This window comes from Anabas testudineus, chromosome 1, assembly GCF_900324465.2.
Source record: "Anabas testudineus chromosome 1, fAnaTes1.2, whole genome shotgun sequence".
Taxonomy (NCBI): domain Eukaryota; kingdom Metazoa; phylum Chordata; class Actinopteri; order Anabantiformes; family Anabantidae; genus Anabas; species Anabas testudineus.
Genome location: NC_046610.1, coordinates 19,481,544 through 19,506,636, shown reverse-complemented (window position 1 = coordinate 19,506,636; position 25,093 = coordinate 19,481,544). Strand labels below are relative to the sequence as shown.

Here is a 25,093-nt window from a genome sequence, read left to right as displayed (position 1 = left end):
TCTCAGTTTCACACATAGAGATCAGAAATCAGGAAGTGAGTTTGTTAGAATAGATACTTAAGTAAAGAAAACTGATCAAAGTGCACTAGTGAAAAAGTTCAACACATGACACGTTGACACAAGTTGTGGGTGGAACATTTCTATGTTAGTGTAACTTATTTTGTAGTTTCTCTTTGCTCACAAAAGATGAAGATGTGGTGCCTTCAAATTCTGCTGTTCATCCTCTTCAGTAAGTTTTTTGAATTTATTTACAAATTTAGAAATTATTTTTTGAATTCCTAACCCTTTAATTTATATATAGCATTTATTTGTATTCATGCAAACACAAGCATTGTATAGAATAATATCTCCTTGATATTGGTTTTTGGTATGTGTCTTCCTCTCTCTCCTTTTTTTTAAGTTCACTTTTTTTTTTTTTTGTAGTGACCGATGCAGCAGAGATTATCGATGTGTTTGGATATGAAGGAAAAGAAGCTAATGTTTCCTGCTCTTATGATGAGGGCTATGAGTCTTATGAGAAGTATTTGTGCAGAAACGACTGCGGCATTGATGATGATGTTCTGATCACAACAAGACAAACGCATAAAAACAGATACTCCATCAGTGATGACACAAAGAAACGGGTTTTCACAGCCACCATCTCTAATCTTACTCAAAATGATGCTGGGAAATACTGGTGTGGGGTGGATATTAGTAGAAAATTGGATGAATACCCTGCTGAAGTCAAAGTGGAGGTGGAGAAAGGTAATTAGAAATTGTTATATCGTATTTAACAAGGTGTGAAAAAAATATCTATGTTGAAGTTAGTTTTTAGTGTTTTCACTGATCTATTAAAATTGTCTTTTGTAAACATGAATCAGTTTTAAAAAGACATTTTCATCTTTAGCTGACAACAGCCTGGATATATGATGAATATTAAAATGATATATTTTAATTATTTATTTAAGTATAAATAATAAATCATATTGTCTGTCTGTTACCCTGTCTGGCAGACATCTGCTGTGACAATTCCAGCAAAGTCCAAAGTTATGAGGGAGGTTCAGTGTCCATCAGTTGTTCATATGAGTCTCAGGACCAGAACAACACGAAGTACATCTGCAGAGGAAACCAGCCGTCCTCATGTCTGCAGCAGGCACTAATCACCTCTAACAACACACAAAACACACAGTTCAGTCTGACTGATGACAAGGAGTCAAGAAAATTCACAGTGACCATTAACAGTTTGACCCAAAAGGATTCTGGGTCGTACCTTTGTGGAGTAAAGAGAAACACAGGACTGGATGTTTTCTCTGCTGTTGATCTGGAGGTCAGAGGTGAGAGGTCACAGATCTACCTCATCACACACTGAGTTGAGTCACTGTTGTTTCACATCAATAGAAATGTACATAAAGTAAATGGAGTTTTTGTTTGCTCATCACTAAACTTTGAAAGCTGATGTGTTATTAGGTCATTTTGCTCAAAGCCTCTTCTGTCTCACAGAGTGGTGCTGTGTGAAGTCCAACACATTAATTAAGACAGTGATGCTACATTTCTCATTTGTGGTGTTACTTCTGCTACTGTGTGTGAATAGTGAAGCAAATGTCATCAGATAAATGAGGAACATGCTGCTACTGTGAGTTATCAGGAAGGATATTTTGACATTTTTCTTTTTTTCAGATGTGGTGGTCTTTAACCCTGTGGTTTTCATTGTACCGGCTGCACTGATTTTCATACTGATATTTGTCCTGGTTGTAATTTGTACATACAAATGTCACAAAGTGCAAGGTATGTTTTACATACAGTACAAATGTATGCACACAAACATGAAAACATACACACAGGCAATGCACATACATGTGAATGGAAACAAACTGTACATTTGTACTGTGCTGTTTTCAGGAACTGCAGCCAGAGAGAACAGAACAACCACCAGAGCCGCAGATAAAGAAGAAGCTGATGTAAGAAAATCAAAGCTGCCGTGATTGATAGGTGTCATAATGTGCAGTGCATCACAGCTGGCTGTGTGTGGAGCTGCACAGCTACAGACTGGTCAGACTGTCCATGGTGACCATCATTAAAGGCACCAGATGGATTTAATGTTGTGTACATTACAAATATGTGGGGAAGAATAATGCATCAATTATCATGTCATGGTGATGTCATAAGAGGAAAACTTAGTAGGTTATCAGCATGGCTTTAGACTTTAATCTGGATAATGAACAGTTTCACTGGACTTCACAGTAAACTGATCTATGTTTTACAGGACATCTTCTTCTGAAACATATAACAAATGAAATGACTAGTTAACTGATCTTTTAAATTCTTTTTTAGATTTATGAAAATCATGAAGTTGTAGTGTACTCAAAGAAAAGGACGTCCAACCAGCAGAGCACCTGCAACCAGTACGACGAAACAGGTGGAGCCCAGAAGGACGAGATGTATGAAAACTTCAACACACCAGAAGATATTTACTGTAATGAAGTTTACAGTCAACAATGATGAGATGAACAACGTCCACACAGATGATAAAACTTGTATTATTGTTTTTTGTTAATAAAATTTAATACTAATGTATTTAATAAGTGTTAAACTGTTCGGATAAATCCCCACAACCACCAAGGTCACAGATGAAGAAGATACATACAAGTTATTGCTGTGTAGATGCTCATATGATACGAAAAAATAAAAATATAAATAAAATATAAAGAATGTTAAAGATAAAGGGCAGATTGGTTGTTGGTCTATAATTCCCCTGAGTCCAGAGTAGGCTTTTTGAATAGGGGCTTCACTACAGCAAAGCCTGTGGTACACTGCATATTTTAAGCATGGATTGATCCTTGACTATAATTGATTAAATAAAATATGTTACTTTTATTAATAAAAAAAAACAAAACTTATTTCTTTAATGTGACATTAAAACAAATTATTCTATGCTCTTAGTTTGAGCTGTAACTTCCATCAAAGAAATGTTTCCTGTCTGTATTTCTGAATATTAAAATATTTAAACATTAAAACACAAAGTGGTCTAAATATCTAATAATTCACTACAGACCAGAAAATAACATAAATGTATTTTTGTATTTCAGAGCTTTTTTTCTGTCTTAAATCATAGGTGGGAACCACTAGAATAAATCAGTAATAACTGGCTCCAACTCAACCAACAGCTTCAGCGACAATCTGAAGCGGTGTCATAAAAAATAACAGTAGCGGAGGCCAGATTTACTTATACAGTGCCTATAAAAAGTATTCACCTCCTTGGACGTTTTATCCTTTTTTTAACATTATAAATCAGTAGTGGTCAATAAAAGTTAGCAACTTTGACCAGAAAAATACCTGATAAATGTCAAAGTGAAAACTGGTTTCTACAAAGTAATGTCAATTAAATAAAAATATGTCAGGTGAGTTCAGTGTTTGCATTAATATTCACCCCCTTTAAAATGACTGACCTAATCTAACAGAGGTCCAGATATTTGGTGCTAGTAGTCCCACATTTAGTGAAATGGGGATCACCTGAGTGAAGTGAATGCATCTCAAGGGATGCAGTATAAGAAACTTTGGAAGGTCCAGTCACTTCAGTATTCCTGGCTACCATTACACCGTGAAGAAAAACGAACACTCCCAACAACACAGATCAGGTCATTGTAAAGCATAAGTCAGGGGATGGATACAAAAACATCTCCAAGGCTCTGAATATCTCCCGGAGTTCAGTGAAACTCATCATCAAGACATGATAAGATAAAAGCACATGTCTAAATCTGCCTTGAACAGGCCGTCACACAAACTGAGTGACCATACAAGGTGACTAGTGAGAGTCACAAGAAAATGACTGAATGAATGTGTTCACATCTAGTGTATCTAACAGCAAAATGAGACTTAGGATTGTACAGAATCATAATTTGACCAGATATCTGAATGTGCAGAAAATTAATAAATTTAAGTAGCTCTGAAATGTTGTTGATTGTGTGAATGATTTGTTTATATTTTTTCAGATGTGATGGTCTTTAACCCTGTGGTTTTCATTGTACCAGCTGCACTGATGTTCATACTGATATTTGTCCTGGTTGTAATTTGTAAATACAAATGTCACAAAGTGCAAGGTATGTTTTACATACAGTACAAATGTATGCACACAAACAGAAACATGAACACAGACATATGTTTGAATGCAAAAAAACATTTGTGCTGTTTTCAGGAACTGCAGCCAGAGTGACCAGAACAGCCACCAAGGGTGGCCTTGGCGGTTTTTGAATAGTCAATTTGAAGAACTCACATCAATAACGTCATTATGAGGTTTTCAAAAGAGGTTCAATCAAGCTTTGCAAAAAATATGCTATGTAGTTTATTCATAATTCATAATTCAAATAAAAAAAGAAAAATGCTAAAAGATCATTGGACATAGGATTGTGAAGTTGCATTTAAAACTTTTCCCCTGCTTCTGGCTTGGTTATACTAGAAATAAATGCTAATGCCATTATCTTCCTGCCTTAGGAAGATAATTATCTTCTCAGGAATATAATAAAATGGATTGAGCCTGATTATTAAGGGCTTTGTAAGTAAGGGGCATAATTTTAAATTAAATTCAGGATTTTACAGGGAACCAGTGGAAAGAAGCTAACATTGGAGAAATATGATCTCTCTTGCTAATTCCAGTCAGAACTCCGGCTGCAGCATTTTGGATTAACTGGAGGTTTTCTAAGGAGTTTTTGGGACATCCTATTAATAAGGAATTACAATAGTCCAGTGTGGAAGTGGCAAATGCACGGACTAGTTTTCCAACTTCACTTTGGGACAGGATGCAATGTTTCTCAGAAAAGGCAGTTCTAGAGATTTATTTTATGTATAAAACAAAGGAAATATACTGGTCAAAGGTAACTCTGAGAGTTCTTACAGTATTACTTGAGGCCAATACTACGTCATCTACAGTAATAATGTGATTAGACATCATGTCTCTGAGATTTTTAGGACCAAACAAAATAAACTCTGTCTTGTCTTGATTTAGGACAGGGGTCGGCAACCTTTAACACCCAAAGAGCCATTTGGACCTAGTTACCACAGAAAAGAAAACAGTGGGAGCCACAAATACTTTCTGACATCTAAAATGAAGATAATATTGTTGTTGTTTTTTCCCTTTACACTTTTTATAAACAACTAGTGTGTTTCTTATGACATTTATGAAGTGCTACAGAGAAAAGTTTATTAAATTATCGAACAGAAAATCCAGTGAGACGTCATCCTTATATGCTTTCGGAGCGTGTAGCGTAGCACTAAAAGGTATGTTTTGGTTGTAGCTGTGGTGGTGTGTGCAGACACAGCAGCTACATATTAAGAGTCCAGGCCCAAAGCAAAGCCCTGGACAAAGACTTGTGGACTGTATGTTTTTAAAACAGGAAATGGTGCACAAATCCTGTGTTAAGGTTGAAACACTGTCCCCAGCTTGTGCAGTTTAAAATCTTCAAATGTTCATGTTTGGTCTTGTTTACAGCCAGGAGGATAACAAATAGGATATATAGGATAACAACTTTTAATTTCCAAAACTTATGGAAGTGTTGAATGATAAACCTGAATCTGAACTTTAAGGGCAGGAGATTTAGCCTTAATTTCTCCTGATTGTTCACATTACTAAATATTTATCTTCTTCTCTTGCATCACTAAAGGCCTTCAAAGAAGCCAGACATGCTGTGAGATGGTTCAACAAACAGCAGAGAGCAATGGATGAAGGTTATGGATCAACTCAGGTAACTCATACTCATTCTTTGGTTTGGTTTTAATTTAATTTTTTAGGACTGTTTCACTATTTTGGAACTTATCTGGGTTCAGACCGATTTCTGTTTCCTCTACAGGCTACTTTAATAGTGTATCAGGCAGTGGCAGCGTACTGGTCCAGTGCTAAAGGACCAGAGTACGACCTGAATGTGGATATCTTGCTGCCGGGCAGGTCAAAGGCTGTAAAATACAACTTTAACAGCAACAACCCCTATGCCACTAGAACATCTAAAGTAAGAACTCACACAGTAGCACATTAATATCATTCTTGTTGTCTCCTATTTATTTAATCCGTGTGTTTCTGTATATTTGAAATCCCCATAGATCAGTGATATAAATCAGGATGTGACAGTGACTGCCACTTGCAAAGGAGAGGCAACGCTGACAGTAAGTAAAGCATCTGTAGACTCTCAGTCATTCAGGTGAGCCTTTCTGCAACTGTAGCTGGATTTCCTTCTTGCTGGTTCAAATGTTACAGTAGTTATTCAAGTAGATTCTTCACTATTTCTACTTCTATTTCTAAAACATTAGGACCAACAAGAAAAAAATCCACTTGTCAACTAGACAATAAGAAACTTTTTCCTGAGCTTGTGTTCTTTTAACCTGTGACCGTTTTCATTTTATCATCTTACGATAACATATACAATATTAAAAAGCAAAGCTATGTCTGTGTCACAGATGGTGTCGTTGTATTACGCTTTACCGATAGAGAAGGAGGGTGACTGTCTGAAATTTAACATGTCAGTGGTGCTCATCCCAGGTAATACAGTGTCAGTATCTATTCATTTACTCTGTTTTTGTATTGATGTCTGCTGTTCATCCATTCTATTTGAATTTATATAAAGACATTTCATGCTTTTTTGATGTTTTGTTGCTTCAGAGAAAATAGATGAAGATGAAAAGATATTCAAGCTGAAAACAGAGGTTTTGTAAGTACAATAAATAAAACTAATACTGATAATTATAAGCAAAATCAACAACGACGAGCGTACAGATAAAGCTTGTGACAATGAAGTGAACAGCAGGATAGATTTTGGTAAGAACGTGTGAGAGCGAGACGTTGTGAGTAAGCAAAGGAGCAGGAGAGCTAACAATTTGCAACCTGTGTCTTCAGTGTACAAAGTGCAGATTGAAGAGTTTACAGATGGTTTGTTCACGGACATTTATTTAGTGCGGGTACTGGAAGCCATCAAAGTAGGTGAGCTCTTTTCCTTTAAACCTGAAATTATAGCGTTCAAATAAGTTTGCCAAACCTAAACTCAATAACTAGTGAGGAAAATGTTCATATAACTGGAAGAAATTATGTCAAATATCCAAAAAAACTAAAAAAAAATTCTCCTACAGGAAGTTTGGATGTGGGACCTCAGGGTAAACTGCACACTTTCCTCAGTTATCCACACTGCAGAGTAGCTTTAGATCTCAGTGCAGGCAAAACCTACCTGATCATGGGCCGATCCAAAGACGTTTACCCAGACGACCAGAGTCAAACGTAAGTGCGTTGTGTCTGTTTGTGCTGATATTGTCAGTATTTCAACATTTGAACCGGTCCTCTGCTTTCTCTTCTAAATCAGGTACCTTTATGTGTTACAGTAGGTGAAAGAACGTGGATCGAGTACTGGCCGACAGACACAGAGTGTCAAACACAGAAACACATTACCTGTTCAGGCATCGAGGAGATGGTGCACAAATACACTGTGTATGGATTTTCGGAACTAGTTAAGCTGGAGGAAATAAAATTATTTTTGAGTGTTGTTTTTACTTTGAATCATATCGAAAACAACACAGATTGAAAATGTGAATATTCCACAGTAAATTCCTCTGGACATCAGTCTGACTGAATTTTAAACACTATCGAACTGTTGATAATGTGAATGTGTAGTCTAGATTTGGTCAACGTGTGCCTAATAAATAATCTAAATAATCTTCAGTTGTTTAATTGATGTACTTCATTAAACCATTGAAACATATATTTGGTGGCTCAGTGGGTAGATCATCTGCTTTGAATGCAGAAGGTTCAGGGTTCAAACTCTGAAGGTTCAGGGTTCAAACTCTGTCACAGACACCTGGTGTTTCCTTGAGCGAGACGCTCCCTGGGCACTGTATGTAGCTGCTCAATGCTCCCCCAGGGGATGGGTTAAATGCAGAGGGCAAATTTCATTGTAACATGTAAATGTGACATATGACAATCAAAGGCTTTCTTTTGTTATATTATTTCCTGAAAATCTGCCCTCTAGCTGTGCTATCAGCATCTGCAATGCTTTTGTACTTGTAGGAGGTTTACAGTTTTTCTCAGTAGGTAAAACACTACACCCTATTGTCTGAACCAAATGCTCAGTTGCCTGAACCCACTGATTGAATCAATCACTCTTTTGGCAAAACCATAAGCACTTTTCACCTGTTTAGACACAACTTGCCAACACATTTTCATTGTGATGCACCTGTGCTGCATAATAGTGAGCACAGGTGACAAAAGTCAAACACAATTAAAGCACAGGTGTCACCACCTGAACACAACAACTCAAAACTGATCACACTTGTGGCAAATGATGTGAGGGAACATATACAGTAAGCCAGTTCAGAGAGCACTGGTTTGTCAGACCTTACAATGGATAGAAATCTGAGAGGAAGAGTTCGTGTGAGAGGAGGTCGAGGTGGTCAAGGTGGTCAGCAAAGACAAAGAACAGTAATATCTGATGAAATCAGAGCTACTGTGATTGACCATGTTCTTGTCCATGGTATGAGCATGAGGGAGGCTGGACAAAGGGCACAACAAAACATCAGTAGATTCACTGTGTCCACCATAATCAGAAGATTTAGAGAAGAGCACAGGTAAATGCCTTTATTTTACATTATAGTACAGTTTGTAAATGTTGACCGCAATTACTGTACGACATACTATAGAGCTGGTAAGTCCTGCCCATCCGTGAAACCCCACTGGACCTCTAGATTGAACAACCGTCAAAAAAACCATCGGGCCATTGTTGGTGTTCCTGGGCAGCGTGGTGGCAATGTCACATTATGTGCTGCCATCAGCAATCATGGCGTTGTCCACCATCACGCCAACCTGGGGCCCTACAACACTCACCAGCTCCTCATCTTCCTCAATCACATGCAAGATGCTCTGTCAGGGCAGCAGGAAGAGCATCCCATCTATATTGTTGTTTGGGACAATGTGAGTTTTCACAGAGTCCTTCAGATTAGAGAGTGGTTCAATAAGAACCAAGGTTTTATCAATCTTTGCCTTCCACCGTACTCCCCTTTCCTAAACCCCATTGAGGAATTCTTCTCCTCATGGCGGTGGAAGGTATATGAACGCCAACCTTACACCAGGGTAAATCTCCTGAAAGCCATGGAACTTGCCTGTGGTGACATAGCTGTGGAGGCATGCCAAGCCTGGATACGGCATGCCAGGGGTTTCTTCCCCCGTTGCCTGGCCAGACAAAATGTGGCCTGTGATGTGGATGAAGTCCTGTGGCCTGACCCAGTACGGAGACATGATGCTGTGGATGAGTAATACACTTATTTGTATATTTTTGTATTTTATTTGGCAAATGCATAAGATTTCGGTTTGTTTTGCAACATGCATTTAGCCTACAGTGAACAATAAACTTTTATTTCTCCAGCTTCATGTCCTGAGCATTGTGTTTTATATTTTTCTAAATAGTGTTTAGTGACTGTTCAGTAGTGTTTTTAATTTTGATTGACTCGGGGCACGATTTGTCAACATAGTTCAGTTTTGAGTACAGATTTAACTGTTTTGAGGTGAAAGTTTGTTTTTGCAAGAAGAGGTTTTGTGAATGTAGCTTGATACTTTGGTTTTGTGTTCACAGTTTAGAGAAAAGGAGAGCAGCTTTCAAGAAATGTGCCTTAGCAATCGAGAAAAACTGTAATAAACATTTACTATTTGATTAATGTGACTTAAGTATCAATTTAAGACCCTCAGGAACAGGGGATATCTGGCTAGATAGACAAATAGAACAAAATTTGAATTCAAGAGGGGTGAGGGAGAGGGAGTGGGGGGTTCTTGAACAGGGGTACTCTGCTACAGCTACCTGCAGTTCTTTGTCTTTATAAATGATAAAGGAGGTGGACTAAGTGGAGGAATGGGGGGGGGGTTAGGGAGGAGTAATAGGGAGTGGGTAAGGCTGGAGGTGAGGATTTCAGGAACAGGGGTACTCTGCTACAGCTACCTACAGTTCTTTGTCTTTCCACTTGTCTTCATTTGTCTCTCTTTCTTTTTTTGTCATTGACTTGTTTCTCATCACTCAGCTGTTGTTCACTTCCCACCTTGTCACCTTCTTTGTTCTCAGTCTTTTCTGCTTCTTGGTCTTTTACTTTTTCCACTTTCTGAAAAACAAATTAAAAAATTGTCAAGCTGTGTGAATTCATCCAGTCGTTATTTGAAAATGAAACAATCGTACCAGAAGCAGATTGTCATTGGAAGTGAGGAGGTTGATCTGCTCGTCACTCTGGCTCTCCTTCTTCCTCCATTCTTCCTCCTTCCTGTGCCACTCCTCACAGAGCAGGTTCTTTTCATTTTCAACCTCCTGGACTTTTCTCCTCCAGTCCTCCTCTCTGTGAGCCATCTCCTGTTGCAGGCTCTCCTTCAGAGCCTCACATCTTTTCTCCCAGTGCTCTTCACTGGTTTTTACCTCCATGTCTTTTTCCGCCAGCAGAGCCAGACAGTCCATGTGGGCTTTTGTGGCCTTTTAAAAGAGCTCGTCTTTCTCCTGGAGCTTCTCCTGGAGCTGACTCACCTCTACCTGGCTCTCATTTTTTCGGAGGTCAACCTGCTCCTTCAGGGCTTTGTTTTCCTCCTTCAGGACCTTTATCTCACTGATGCATAAACGAGAGCCTTTCTGATGCATTCATTCAGTATTAAGAAATGCTAACATGTCTACTTTTAGTTTATTTGGAGTTAACTAGGTTCTGTTTACTGTAAATAAATCTGGTAAAACTTGTTTATCTCAAGATGCCAAAGAAGGGATTCAATCATAGAATCATTCGTGAATGTATCCCTTTCTGTTTTAATATATATATATATATACACATTATAAATTGTATTTTAGATGCATCCATTTTCTGTACTTTTAAACTTGCAGATGGTTTATAGATATTTCATTTATTAGGTGATTATTGTGTATGAAGAATCTATGTAACTAGTAGCTAAAGCTGTCAGACAAATGTGGTGAAATAAAAAGACATCTCACTTGTTCATTTATTTATTTTAACTGACTCAAACAATGTCGATGTGCAAGTACAACATGGCCTTAAATGAATATTGTGGTTTCCTGTAGCAACATGTGTTTGACGAGTACACCTCCCTGTCCCCTTCCTGAGGCAGCTTAAGGAAGGGGAAACAATGACCCCCAACACTGTTATGGTGCCCTGTACGCTTATATATTTACATACTTGTATTGGTGCAGTACACCTGCCTTGAAAATCTAGTGTTAAAAGTAGCTAGTGAGAGGGTTTACAGGATTCTGCAGAATGAGTGCTGTAACTTTAGATATTTATATGCTGCTTCAAGTACTTGATGGATGGGGGTGATTTAAATCCTTCCTTCAAATCCAATCTAAGAGAAACTCCAGACAGAGAGCAGTTCCTACATCTGCAAGTATTCTGGAGAAACTAAGAGAGTGAACAGATCAATCACCCTTTTGGTAGAGCTCAGAGCCATTATGGCACTTTTACCCAACAGAGACTTGAGAGAAGCTTGTCTCATCAGTTTTAAAGGGAGCTGCAGCCAGAGTGTGCAACACTAGTAAAAAAAAAAAAAACAGCACCAGTGGGAGCAGCACCCAGATAGGGAAATCCCTGTATCTATGCACCAGAGCATGCACAAATCCAGGAGCAGCCCGTGGTGGCTTCCACATGAAAGCTATTCTAAGAATAACAGAGACAGACAGGACAGCAGCACAAAGGGATCAAGCACTTCTGCAGACTGACTGCATTTGATATCAGAGGGCGCCCTCTGGCAGCCAAAGCAGTGATTGGAAACAAGAGGACTCAGCCAAGAGAGTGGAGAAGGAGGCCAAGCTCGAATAGAATAGAGACACAGCATCATGTACTCCCTCCAGAGCCCACAGACCACTAAACATGTAACAGAACACTTCACTACCAGGGTTGGATTTTGTCTGCCTGCATTTATTTATACAATTAATGTCATTATGTCACATGAACAGTGGGAAAAAACAGTGAAGGCACTGTGTGCAACTGGTGCATGAATTAGTAATAAAATGTGATCTAATCTTCACCAATCTCACTACTATCAAGACAACACTGATGATCTGATGAAACATAAACACTCACGATTTCTCACATGGTTACTGAAACCAACAATCTGATCACACAGAAGATCAGATCACATTTAATCACAGACAAATATGGGATCAGGTAGGACCAAGCTGTGTCTGCTGGCCTGTCTGGCCCTTTCCTCTCTAAGTTCTCTAGCTGAGGTTCCTCCACTGTAAGTAAATCTGACTTATTTCTATACATCTCTGAATATCTTTTATTAACTGTGTTTGTCCATACGAGGTTCGTTGTGCATATCCTAACACAAACAAGAAAAAAAATTCATAACTGTTTAAGGAGATGAGCAGAACAGTTGAGCAGATTTCATCACGTCACCAAATTAATCTATCTCAAACACATTTTCAACACAAGTTTATTTGTTTACTGTCCTGATGATGGTAGATACTGGGTGATTTGTAGGTCTCACTGAAAGGTGAATTGTGGACATCAGTCACATTCACACAATTTCATTTGGGGCTTTGTCATTTTAGCTCATGCAAGGGAATTTGAATTTTAGTTTAATTTTTTACTTTACTGAAATTCAACCCTGTCACCTTAAAATTAAATGTCTCTTTACCTACAGTCACAAATATGTTTTTGCTAATTTTCTATCATTATAATGAAGATATGCCACATCGTATCTTCAACATCCTCAAACATAAAATTCAGTGATTCCACAACGTTAGTGAAAAATGTTCTTTTACAAGACTCAATCACCACCTGGCAGTTCACTGACATAAGTCTGTCAAGAATCATGGGTGAGGATTCTGTGACTGAAATCTCTCTCATGTTTCATCTGTTCCTCTAACTTAAATAAAAACAAGGCGTTCACCCCATGTCTATTACTCATTCCCAGTTTCCTACTTTTCCCTTTTCTATGTTTAATGACTTATTTATTTTTTGTTTTTTAAAGTATCTGTGTGGCTGATCCATTAGAGATCATTATCCGGAAGGAGTTCTTCATTGATCTCAGACTGCCGTACTCTGCTGTCCGTGGAGAACAAGAGTGAGTGTCTCTTTAGCTAAAGTTTGTCATTATCCTATGTTATGTCATGTGATCAGTGGTAATCAAGCCATGTACTTAAACTTTTAACTGTTCTTTAGGAAAAAATATTCAACATTCATTCACAATTCAACATAATCTTGGCTAAAGGAAATGATGCACCTCACATCTAGAATCCTAGTTTTCTTCTTACGGGCTCACAAACCTTGGGTCTGTCTAAGTTAGCATAATATAGTTACTTTAAGATATTAACTAAGTCAATTCAAGTGGCATTCAAATAGATAAACTTTATTGTCTTTGCAACATTGTACAACGAGATTAAATAGATTTGAGGAACTAAAAGTGGTAGCTGTGTCAATGAAATAAACATTGTACTAATACATATGCACGAACAGGAGAGAACAAATAAAAGGAACTGTATAGATTTTAAAATGCAGTTATCACGACACTCATGTACTATTTACCATCTCAGTGAAAAAAGACATTAGGTTGGAGCGCCCCTTGGTGGCAAAAATGTGAACACTTGATGACTGAACCACTTTGACAATATACCAACTAAAAGCTGACGGAGCTGATCATCTTTCACATCCTGCAGTGATAAACATTATATTTATTAACTATAGTCTAAGTGGATTCAAATGAAGGTGAGTTTGTTTTCTTTCTACCACCTTGGTCAGTTTAACTGATATGAGAATATGAGAATGAATTACTGTTATAATTTCTCTGTTTCACACGTAAGGATCAGAAATCAGGAAGTGAGTTTGTCAGAATAGATGCATCACTAAAAAAAAACTGATCAAAGTGCACTAGTGGGACAGTTCAACATTTACATGACACATTGACACAAGTTGTGGGTGGAACATTTCTATGTTAGTATAACTTATTTTGTGGTTTCTCTTTGCTCACAAAAGATGAAGATGTGGTGCCTTCAAATTCTGCTGTTCATCCTCTTCAGTAAGTTCTTTGAACTAAAAAACAACTACATGTATTTGTATTTATGCAAACAGAAGCATTGTATAGAATAATACAACCTTGAGGTACAGAAATACTCAAATTAAGCTAATGATAGTTAATTACTGCAATCACATCACTTATTCAATTCTTATCTTTCTAGTTTATCTCTGTTATGTGACCAGTGACGCAGAGATTATCCATGTGTTTGGATATGAAGGAAAAGAAGCTAATGTTTCCTGCTCTTATGATGAGGGATACGAGTCTTATGAGAAGTACTTGTGCAGAAACAACTGCGGCAGTGATGATGTTCTGATCACAACAACACACGAAGAACAGATACTCCATCAGTGATGACAAACACAAACGGGTTTTCACAGCCACCAACCCCAAATCTTAATAAAAACGATGCTGGGAAATACTGGTGTGGGGTGACGAGGAGTGGAATCCTAAAGGATTACTACCCTGCTGAAGTCAAACTGAAGGTGGAGAAAGGTAATTAGAAATAATTTTCATCACTTTGTGATGTCAATATCCTATGAATTATCATGTCTTTGTTATGTATCATATTTAACAAGGGGTGAAAAAAATATCTATATTGAAAACAATCTGAATATAGTCAGAGGGTCAAATAAACATATTACATTTCTATATTTTTGTCAAGTAAAATTCATTATTTTGTTATCAACACCACTTTGTTTGATTTGTACTGGTTGACCTTATAATTTATTATTAATATGGGATCACAGAATAATAAATTAAATTATCTACAATGTTAGGTATTTGTAATGAGGCACATCTTTGTTAAATATACTTCTATGGAAAGACACGGTCTCCTCCACTACACTTATGTGAAAAATTGATTTACTTTGTAGATTAATATTGAACAAACTAGGATTTTTTTATACATTACAATGAATTTGTATTGTAGATTTTCATTATATTTATGTGATAAAAGTACAAAAAAGATTTTTTGTGTTTTCACTGATTTCCTTAAATTGTCTTTTGTAAACATTAATACATTTTAAAAAGTTGAGACTGAGGCTTGTTGCAGACAGGCCGGTCAAGTACAGACTCTCTGTGTATGTGGAGCCACTCTGTCGTAGCACTGTTGACTTTTTCATCTTTAGCTGACAACAGTCTGGATGGTCTTGTTCTTTGAACTTGTTTCAGAATAGAGTTAATGTACGGCTTCATCCTTGCACAGTAAAGTTTCAGGTTGTATTTCAGTGGTTTAGTCCTCCCAAGCCTGTGTGGCTGTATTCAACGTTATATCATGATGGTTCTTTATCCAACAACAACTGAGACGTTAACGCAGGTCGAGCACATTCATTAGTGGCATCTTCCCTTTACACACACAGATTTCTCCTCTGATCCTTCCAGCCTTTTTGAGCTCATGGACAATTTTCTCACGAAGTTTGTCAGAAAATAATGAGCTGCGGCCCATCTTTACTTAGAAAGACTGAGCTTTTGGTGGATGATCATGATATCACCATTTATTATCAACTGTCCTGATGATTTTGGAATCATCCTGAATGCTGTCACATTTTTTATAAGCTGTCTAATTTGATCTGTCCTAACATTTTTGACTGAGTTATAGATAAGTATGTATGAAAAACAAGGCACAATGTTAATCTATTATTTGTACTTTTGTTTAGATTAAATGACAAATCACATATTAAAGTTGTCATTGCATTAAATAATTAGAGACTTTAAAGAGTTAAAAACTGATCCACACTACCAATTAAAAGCTGCTTTTATATAAATACACTAGTAACATTAATCCACTGACGTTATTGTGCCTGCAGATACTGAACACTTTCTAAACGAATGCTTCTGTATTTTACTAAACATTCATAAATATTGATATTGTTACTTTTACACAAGGATAAATTCTAAATAACACTGTCTGTTTGTTTCACTCTCTAACAGACACCTGCTGTGACAGTTCCACCAAAGTCCAAAGTTATGAGGGAGGTTCAGTGTCCATCAGTTGTCCATATGAGTCTCAGGACCAGAACAACATGAAGTACATCTGCAGAGGAAACCAGCTGTCCTCATGTCTGCAGCAGGCACTAATCACCTCTAACAACAGACAAAACACACAGTTCAGTCTGACTGATGACAAGATGTCAAGAAAATTCACAGTGACCATTACCAGTTTGACCCAAAAGGATTCTGGGTCGTATCTTTGTGGCGTCCAGAGAAACACAGGACTGGATGTTTTCTCTGCTGTTGATCTGGAGGTCAGAGGTGAGAGGTCACAGATCTACCTCATCACACACTGAGTTGAGTCACTGTTGTTTCACATCAATAGAAATGTACATAAAGTAAATGGAGTTTTTGTTTGTTCATCACTAAACTTTGAAAGCTGATGTGTTATTAGGTCATTTTGCTCAAAGCCTCTTCTGTCTCACAGAGTGGTGCTGTGTGAAGTCCAACAAACTGAGCGGCACTGTGGGACGTCCACTAACTATGCAGTGTCCCTATCCACCACAACATGGGACAAACAGGAAGTTCCTCTGTAAGGGAGACCACCACAGAAACTGTACAGACATGGTGACCAGTCAAAACAGCTCAGGACAGACTGACGTCAGGTTCACTCTGCTAGATGATGTTTCTTCCAGTTCTTTCTCAGTGACCATCACAGAGCTGAAAGCAGGTGATGCTGGGACATACTGGTGTGGTTCAGACTCACAATGGACTTTTGGAAACTACACCAAGATTCAACTGTCACTAGGTAAAAGAGCAACACAGTTACAATGCAGCTGATTATATGAGGGATCAGTAAGACCAGCTGACCTACAAACAATGCACGTAGTGGGTATGGTCACAGTGTGGGGATCCAGTATGTATTCAGGAAGTAGTCCAGGAAATGAGTGTAAATGATCATATCGTCCACCTGAGTAACAAACCTGATCCTGTGTGTATATGTGATAAACTAGCAGCTGTATATAAAAAAGACACATTAATTAAGTCAGTGATGCTACATTTCTCATATGTGGTGTTACTTCTGCTACTGTGTGTGAATAATGAAGCAAATGTCATCAGATAAATGATGAACATGCTGCTACTTTGAGTGACCAGGAAGGATATTTTAACATTTTTCTTTTTTTCAGATGTGGTGGTCTTTAACCCTGTGGTTTTCATTGTACCGGCTGCACTGATGTTCATAACGATATTTGTCCTGGTTGTAATTTGTAAATACAAATGTCACAAAGTGCAAGGTATGTTTTACATACAGTACAAATGTATGCACACAAACAGAAACATGAACACATACACACAGGCAATGCACATACATGTGAATTTACAAACAAACAAACTGAACATTTGTACTGTGCTGTTTCCAGGAACTGCAGCCAGAGAAAACAGAACAACCACAAAGGCAGATGAAGAAGAAGCTGAGAAAACCAAAGTCAAAACCACTACTAGTGGACACACAAGACTGAAATGTTCATTACAATCTACACTGATCAGCTGCAGCATTAAATCCACCTGGTGATTTTCATCATGGAAAAACGTAATGCTGCCGTGATTGACAGGTGTAACAATGTGCAGTGCATCACAGCTGGCTGTGTGTGGAGCTGCATAGCTATAGACTGGTCAGACTGTCCATGGTGACCATCATTACAGCCACCAGATGGATTTAATGTTGTGCACATTACAAATATGTGGGGAAGAATAATGCACCAATGATCAGGACTGTACAGGCAGTGGGATCATTAAAATCAATGGGTTTGTTTAAAACTGTGACTGTGCTGAGCACATTTCACTGCAGTCTGCTGAATAATCCTCTGTCTACAAGTTAGATTTACCTGGTGGTGTTTGAGGAAAGATCAGAAGTGTGAACAAGTTCAACTGGTGGAAATATTATAAACATACAAACATCAGATTTTCATGTTTCTCAGAAACAAGTGGATGTTTAATCCTGGTGATGTCATTAGAGGAAAACTCAGTAGGTCATCAGAGACATGACCAGTGTTTTTCTCTGTTTACCATAAATCTCTGCAGGAAACTCTAAAGTAGCTTTTAAAAGTCATGTCAGCAGTTTGGCTACATGGATGGCAGTGTCAGTCTCAAATGTCTTAACAACTACTGCTGTTAAAGTTTGAACAGTCATTTAAGTCTCAGCAGGATGAAGTATAATACATTTAGTGATATCATCATCTTAAAACTTTCATTTGTCCTGTACTGTGACTTATAAACAAAAAGTTCGACGAGATGTCCAACCAAAAGTGGGGCACCAGGACCAGAGGGCAGAGGGTACAACATGAAGCTCAACAAAGAGACAGGAAGAGGGAAGAGGAGAGAGGAGGAGAGATAAGAGTTGGGTTATGATCACAATCAGATAATGTATGAGGTGATTGTATAATTAGTGTAGAGTGCAGCAGGGACTCCTGCAGGACTAACTATGGCAGACTAACTAAAACTGTTGCACTAGATGTAACTGAAAGGCCATCCAGAGTTACAGTCTGATGTAACTACACAAGAAAAAATAAATAAAAATATAAAAAGTAAAAAAAACACAAGATCAAGTAAATTAAGTAAAACATTTTGAGTAAAGGTTCAAGTAAAATGTTTAACTTACACGACAATTAAATTACACACCAAACAACAATAATGTAGCCAGTTAATACCAGTATAAAAACAAACTACAACAGCAACAACGAATGAAATACACAGTGTGGGTACATAGTGTGTCACTGTAGTACTGTGTTGTATAGTCTGATGGCTGTGGGGAGGAATGACCTGCGGTAGCGCTCCTTCTTGCACTGTGGGTGTAACAGTCTCGTGCTGAAGTAGCTGGTCAGAGCCTCTACAGTTTTGTGTAGAGGGTGGGAGGTGTTATCCATGATGGATGTTAGTTTAGCCAACATCCCCCTGTCCGCCACTTCCTCGATGGACTCTAGTGTGCAGCCCAGGACAGAGCAGGCTTTCTTAACCAATTTGTTAAGTCTCTTCCTGTCTCTGCCTGTACTGCCCCCTGCCCAGCACACAACTCCATAAAGGACTACTGAGGCTACCACAGTGTCAAAATAAGTCCTTAGCAGCTGTCTGCACACACCAAAAGACCTCAGTCTCCTCAGCAGGTGAAGGCGACTCTGAAGTGGTTCAAGGTACTTTGAGATGAGAGGTACCTTTGGGACCGGAACCAGGCATTAAGTCCTCCAGAGTACTGGTACTTTCTCCAGCCTGAGGCTCATGTTAAATATGGACAGGACCACCTTACAGAGCTGGTCTGTGGAGCTTGGAGCTGATGTTATCAGGGCCTGTTGCCTTCCTGACATTTGTCAGGAGACAGGGCAGAATCAATCTGTTAAAGAACAGGTTCAGTTAATTTGCCCAGGCTTTGTCACCTGTGACCTGTCGATCATTTCCAGCCTCACCATGGCTTTATATGTGTTTTAGACCTCTCCACACATCACAAATACAATTTTTATTTTAAATCCCTTTGTACTCTGCGCAGTTCCTCCTTGTCCCTCGAGAGAGAGGCCCTCTTCTTCTCATTTAGTAGGGCCTTCAGCTCAGGAGTGACCCAAGGCTGTCTTTGTTGGCACGCTGTTTTCCACACAAAAAAGTATGTAGTCCTTGAGGCAGTGTGTGAGATTGTCAATGTCCGCTTCATGTGGACTGCAGAGAACGTGTGGTGTGGTGTTAAAATAGTCCTTTAATTGCTTTGTTGCCTCCTCAGTCCAGATCTTCACTTATTAACCCGTGGTGTCTGACGTTCCCCACTGAAGTGTAAGCAGGGCAGAGATGAACCAGGTTGTGGTCAGAGCGTCCTAAAGGTGGGAGGGGGGCATAAGCATATGTGTTCTGAGACTTGCTGCCACACACATGGCGCCATAGCAACGGTAGTTATATCCTTTACACATTGCTCAACTTTATTAAGCTGTTTTTTCTCATCTAGTATTGACGAAACATATAACTGTGTGTCGTCAGCATAATAATGAAAGCTAATACCCTGCTTACGGATTATGTTGCCCAGGGGAAGCATGCAGAGGGGAAAAAAGCAGTGGGCCTAAAACCGAACCCTGTGGAATGCCAAACTCCACTGGAGGGCATGTAATCACCATTTAGATCTATATACTGATAACGATCAGTGAAATAGGGTCTAAGCCAGGAGAGGGCAGTTCCCTTAATTCCTAAAACAATTTCTAATCTGTGAAGGAGAATGTCAAAAGCTGCACTGAGGTCGAGTAACACAAGCATAGGGATGCAACCTGGATCAGAGGCCAATAGGAGGTCATTTACTACTTTAACAAGAGCTGTCTCTGTGCTGTGATGAGGCCTAAATCCTGACTGATACAGTATGTGTATGTTATTTCTATGTAGAGAAGTGCATAGCTGCCCCACTACTATGTTAGAGATAAGGGGGAGATTTTCTTTTGGTCTGTAACTGGATAGCTGACAGGGGTCGAGATCAGGTTTCTTAATTAGCGGTTTAATAGCTGCTAATTTAAAAGATTTTGGAACATACCCACTACTGAGTAAAGAATTCATTATTTTCAACAGGGGTTCTATTGAGATAATGATTTTGCAGAAGAGATTAGTAAAATTAGTTCATTTTCTTCAAGTATTCTAGGTACTGATCGGCTGTGGTTAGTTTATCATCTGCATCAATTAAATTGTCTGGTTTTAAAGTTTGAATTTTATGCCTTATATTTACAATTTTGTTATTGAAAAAGTTCATCAAGTCCTCACTACTAATAGTTAATTTGGCTACTGTGTTAAATAAAAATCTAGGGTTATTTTTGTTGTTTTCTATAAGAGTGGAGAGATACGTTGATCTAGCTGCACTAAGAGCTTTTTTATAGTTCAGGATGCGCGCCTTCCATGCTATTTGATATACTAACAATTTAGTTTGGCACCATTTATGTTCTACTACAATATGACACTGGCTGTGTATAATAAATGTAAATAAAAATAATGAAAAAAAATAAAACTTAAAATAAATAGTAATAATAATTATAATACAGAGATGACAATAAAATATATGCAGTATTCAGAGGAAGGTGTTCCGGGTTTGTCACCGTTTCGGCCTGGCACCCAGCCAGCTTTGGATTCTACATCACATATACTCTCCCTTCTTGATTTTTGTGTGAGAGCCCGTTTGTGCACACGGCCCTTCAGATTCATCCATTTTTATGGGCACAGACGGAGCATTTACCTTTGCTAAATAGATAGAACCCAGCTCAACTACAAAGACAATAAGATTCATCAACTCAATATTGTAAGCCTGAAGAAGCCATGAAGCATAAACTACAACTTTTTCACATCCAGTTTTGGTGGATCTTTGTTGCATGTTACTGCTCACCTCTATTTCTCCTTTTATGTTATACACATGTCATGTGGTATAAAAACATGTTTACAAAGTTATATGCAACAAAATAGTCAACAGTCCTAAGGAAAGTTGTTTTTGACACAGTCTTTCCACAGAAGACCAGCACTGTGATCTCTACCATCACTGTGAAACAGGTCAAATTACAAGCAAAGCATATCCAAGTAAACATGTCAACGGTTTGTGTGTATTTACGTGTTGAACATGTTGTCATTGTTCGACATCAGTGACACAGGAAATGAAACAAGAGTTCACACAGTCTGCTAATTCTTCTCCTTTTGGTTCTTCAGATGGTGATAACAGATAACCATTGTACTTTCTGTATGTTTTCAGATGTTACACTCACTAATTCAATTCAATTCAATTTTATTTGTACTGCCCCATATCAAAACAGAAGTCATCTCAAGACACTATACAGTATATAATTGAATAAAAAAACACATAGAAAGCCAAACATTCCCATTTGAGAAGGTATTTAAAGGATAAAGGGCAGATTGGATATAATTTACCATAACCCCTGAGTCCAGAGTAGGCTTTTTGGGTAAAGGTTTGACTACAGCTGCCTTAAAAGCCTGTGGTATATAGCCTATTAGTAAAGACAGATTAATCTGATCTAATATAGACGTGCTGATCATCTTTGAGCAGTCTAATCGGGATGGGGTCCAAGAGACATTTTGATGGATCAGATACATTCATTTTCATTTTCAATCAAGAATGATCAATGAGGAAGAAGGAGTCTGAGTATGAGTGAGGTCTGACAGATGAATCAAGAGCTGTTGTACAAGTACAAGTAAATCCATAGGCAAATCCATGCCATTTGCAGGAAGGATCTGATCAATTCTATCTCTAATAGGTATGAGTTATATTATTTTATGTACGAAATTTATAAAGTCATGCTTGTGAGAGTTATTAGACACTGGGCTCAACAGAGCTATGACTTCTTGTCAGCCTGGCTACACTAACATGATGGTTTACATTTGTTCTAGTCATAGTTTACAAATGTAAAGTGAAAGGTTTGTATCACACACACAAAATGCACGAGCATTCAAACAAACTTAACTGTGACTCAGTGTGTTGTGCTGCATGTGTGTCTCCAGGACCTGAAATCAGTGTGAACAGAAACATAACAAAGACTGAGGAAATTGAAGAAATGAGAAAGGTAAATATCAAACTCTGGATCACACAAACTGAAAAACAGACTGTGGTCATACAACCTCCTCTGTGTACCTGTGCTGTTTCATTCATTTAAACAATTCTTTCTCTTTAGATTCATGTTAATTCAGAAGCTTTATCTGGTTCAGAGCTGGGTTTGTATGAGCAGCAGAGCACCGATCGTAAGAATGATAAAGAACCTGAATATGACCGTAGTGTGTACCAAAGCCTTAGAGCAACAGAAGACATCTACTCCAAAGTAATATTATAACCTCTTCTGATACAGAAAAACCTGATACGGAAGCCCCCCACCCCACCCACACACACACACACACACACACACACACACACACACACACACACACATAAACATATACACCACCGCTATTCATCATAACACATCTCTGTTCGGGATATTTAGCATCTTTAAGGCGTCATTGTGGTTTGTGGAGCTGTACCATAGTTATTTTCAGAACGTCCCTGATCTTGACCACTTCCTATAAAACACACAGGCTGATACATCAAACAGAGATCACACCTCTAGTTGACGTGTCATAGGGAGCTGCTGCTGCTGCTGTTTAACTGTTAAAGTAAATCATATATTAGACATTTGATCAGTGTATCATTGTAATGAATTAACATTAACCAGCAGTTTAAATTCAGTGAATGTGAACACAATGCCTGAGACAAAGCTGCTGCTGGAGCTGCTCCTGCCAACATCTGTAACCAGACAAAACCAAGCTGCTAAATACACCCCAGCTGAGTGGTTTTCAAACTATCACAGTATCCTCCAACTGGCCTGACAATGACTTCTAGGAGAAAGACTGGATGCCACAGAGACTCCGTACGCCATCACCACAGATAATCTGAGCTGCAGGACAAAAAGACTGGAACCAGACTCTGTCTGCTTAAACTGCTTAATTTAAATTATAGATTATAAATTAAAATTTCCACTTTTGAGAAGAAAATATGAAATAAACACATTAAGCTGGTTTAATAATAATAATAATAAACAATTACCTGCAGTCTTAACAACAACAGTTCAGCTGTGTGCTCACAGTAATTTTCTCTGGATCAAGTGTCTCATACTGAGTTCAGTGTAACAGTAAAGCAGCTCCAGCAGAGGGCTCAGTGGGACTGTGTTTTACAGGAAGTGGACCTGATCAGGAGCGTCCAGGACCTTCTGAAGAGAACTACAGCTCAGGTTGTCACTCAGATCAAGTGAGTGTCTCTTTAAAGAAACGTACATTTCCTGACATGTACGTCATTCATAAAATGTCATTTAGACGTCTGAATTGACCAGGCTGTAATAAAGTATCCATCTATCTTTGATGTGTGTGTCAGGTTGAGCAAGCACATGTTAGAGTTGGACTGGTCTGATAAGTACCAGGCCTACAGCTTTGATGACCACTGTGGGAGACACAGTAACAGGAGTCCAGACACAAAGCACCACCCAGGCTCAGCTGCCATGCAGGACCAGTGAGTTTGAGCTATGAGTCTGTGAATCTGCAATTACACAATGATACAGTTGTGTCTTCTGGTTTGATGCAGAGTGTGTAACCGCTCGTCGTGGATGAAGTTCAGCCAGGACAACCTGAACAAGGCCCTGCAGGAGGAACAGGCCACCAACAGTCTCAGGTCAGAGTGCTGCAGAGTAATGATGATGAAGATCAGTGTGATGGGAGCTCAAAGCGTCACTGTGGTAAATGATTTCAAGTTTTCAGTGAACTTAATTAAGCTTTTTGTGTGTCAGACTGCTGGTGGAGCAGGTGCTGCAGGACACCACTGAGGATCTGAAAGTCCAGTGCTCCAAGGTGGACCAAGCCTTCAGCCAGCGCTGTGTGGAGCTGGTACAGGCCAAGACTCAGCTGGAAATGAAGCTATCAAAGGTGCACAGAGACACAGACAGTCAGTCAGTCACAACGACAGAGTGATTTATTGATTGGTTTCTCATTGTGTGACCATGTGTGTGCAGATCTTGGAGCAGATCGGGGTCTAGGAGAGGAATATTCTGGTTCTACCGAAGGCCATCAACAACAAAGAGGCTCCACTGAGAGTAGCTCAGTCCAGACTTTACCTTCGCTCTCTCAGACCCATGTGACCCTGATGTGTCTGAATCAGCAGCTGAGCGAGCCCAGAAGCTCCCTGTCCCACCTGGAGGAGTCACGCATGGCTCTAGAGAAAGACATTAACTGTAAAACTCACTCACTGTTCATTGATAGAGACAAGTGCATGACTCACCGTAAATGATACCCAACAGTCTCCTGATACTGAAAAGAACAAATGTGTGTTTGTGTGGGGTCAGCTGTGGTTTTGTATTTGTACTGTGTTATACAATCAGAGAGTTACTGAGAAATCAAGAAAGCTTGAAACCTAAGTTGTACAGGACATGTAGTATTTACTTGTATTTCACTTCCTCAGATGACTAAAAACTAACAGTCAGTGTCAGAGCTTTAATTTTTACTGAGCTTCTTCAGATAAATGCAGAAGTGAATGCATCTGTAAATGAGGCTGATGATGAGTTTTAATGAAAATCCACTATATTGCCAAAAGTATTCGCTCACCTGCCCTGACTCACATATGAACTTCACTAAGTTACTTTATGA

At 38.7% G+C, this 25,093-nt stretch overlaps 1 protein-coding gene and 1 pseudogene across 1 annotated transcript; both read left to right on the top strand.

Moving 5' to 3' along the window:
* Nucleotides 1–104: 104 nt before the first annotated feature.
* Nucleotides 105–17,369, top strand: LOC113162442 (polymeric immunoglobulin receptor-like; the record flags this gene model as incomplete). The annotated part of the gene is made up of 7 exons (XM_026360575.1): nucleotides 105–229; nucleotides 424–744; nucleotides 993–1,313; nucleotides 15,923–16,243; nucleotides 16,410–16,730; nucleotides 17,110–17,217; nucleotides 17,344–17,369. Coding segments are annotated over exons 1-7 (1,461 nt in total), but the record flags the coding sequence as incomplete, so codon positions are not given.
* A 5,116-nt stretch (nucleotides 17,370–22,485) lies between these two features.
* Nucleotides 22,486–24,755, top strand: LOC113161867 (annotated as a pseudogene).
* The last annotated feature ends 338 nt before the right edge of the window (nucleotides 24,756–25,093 follow it).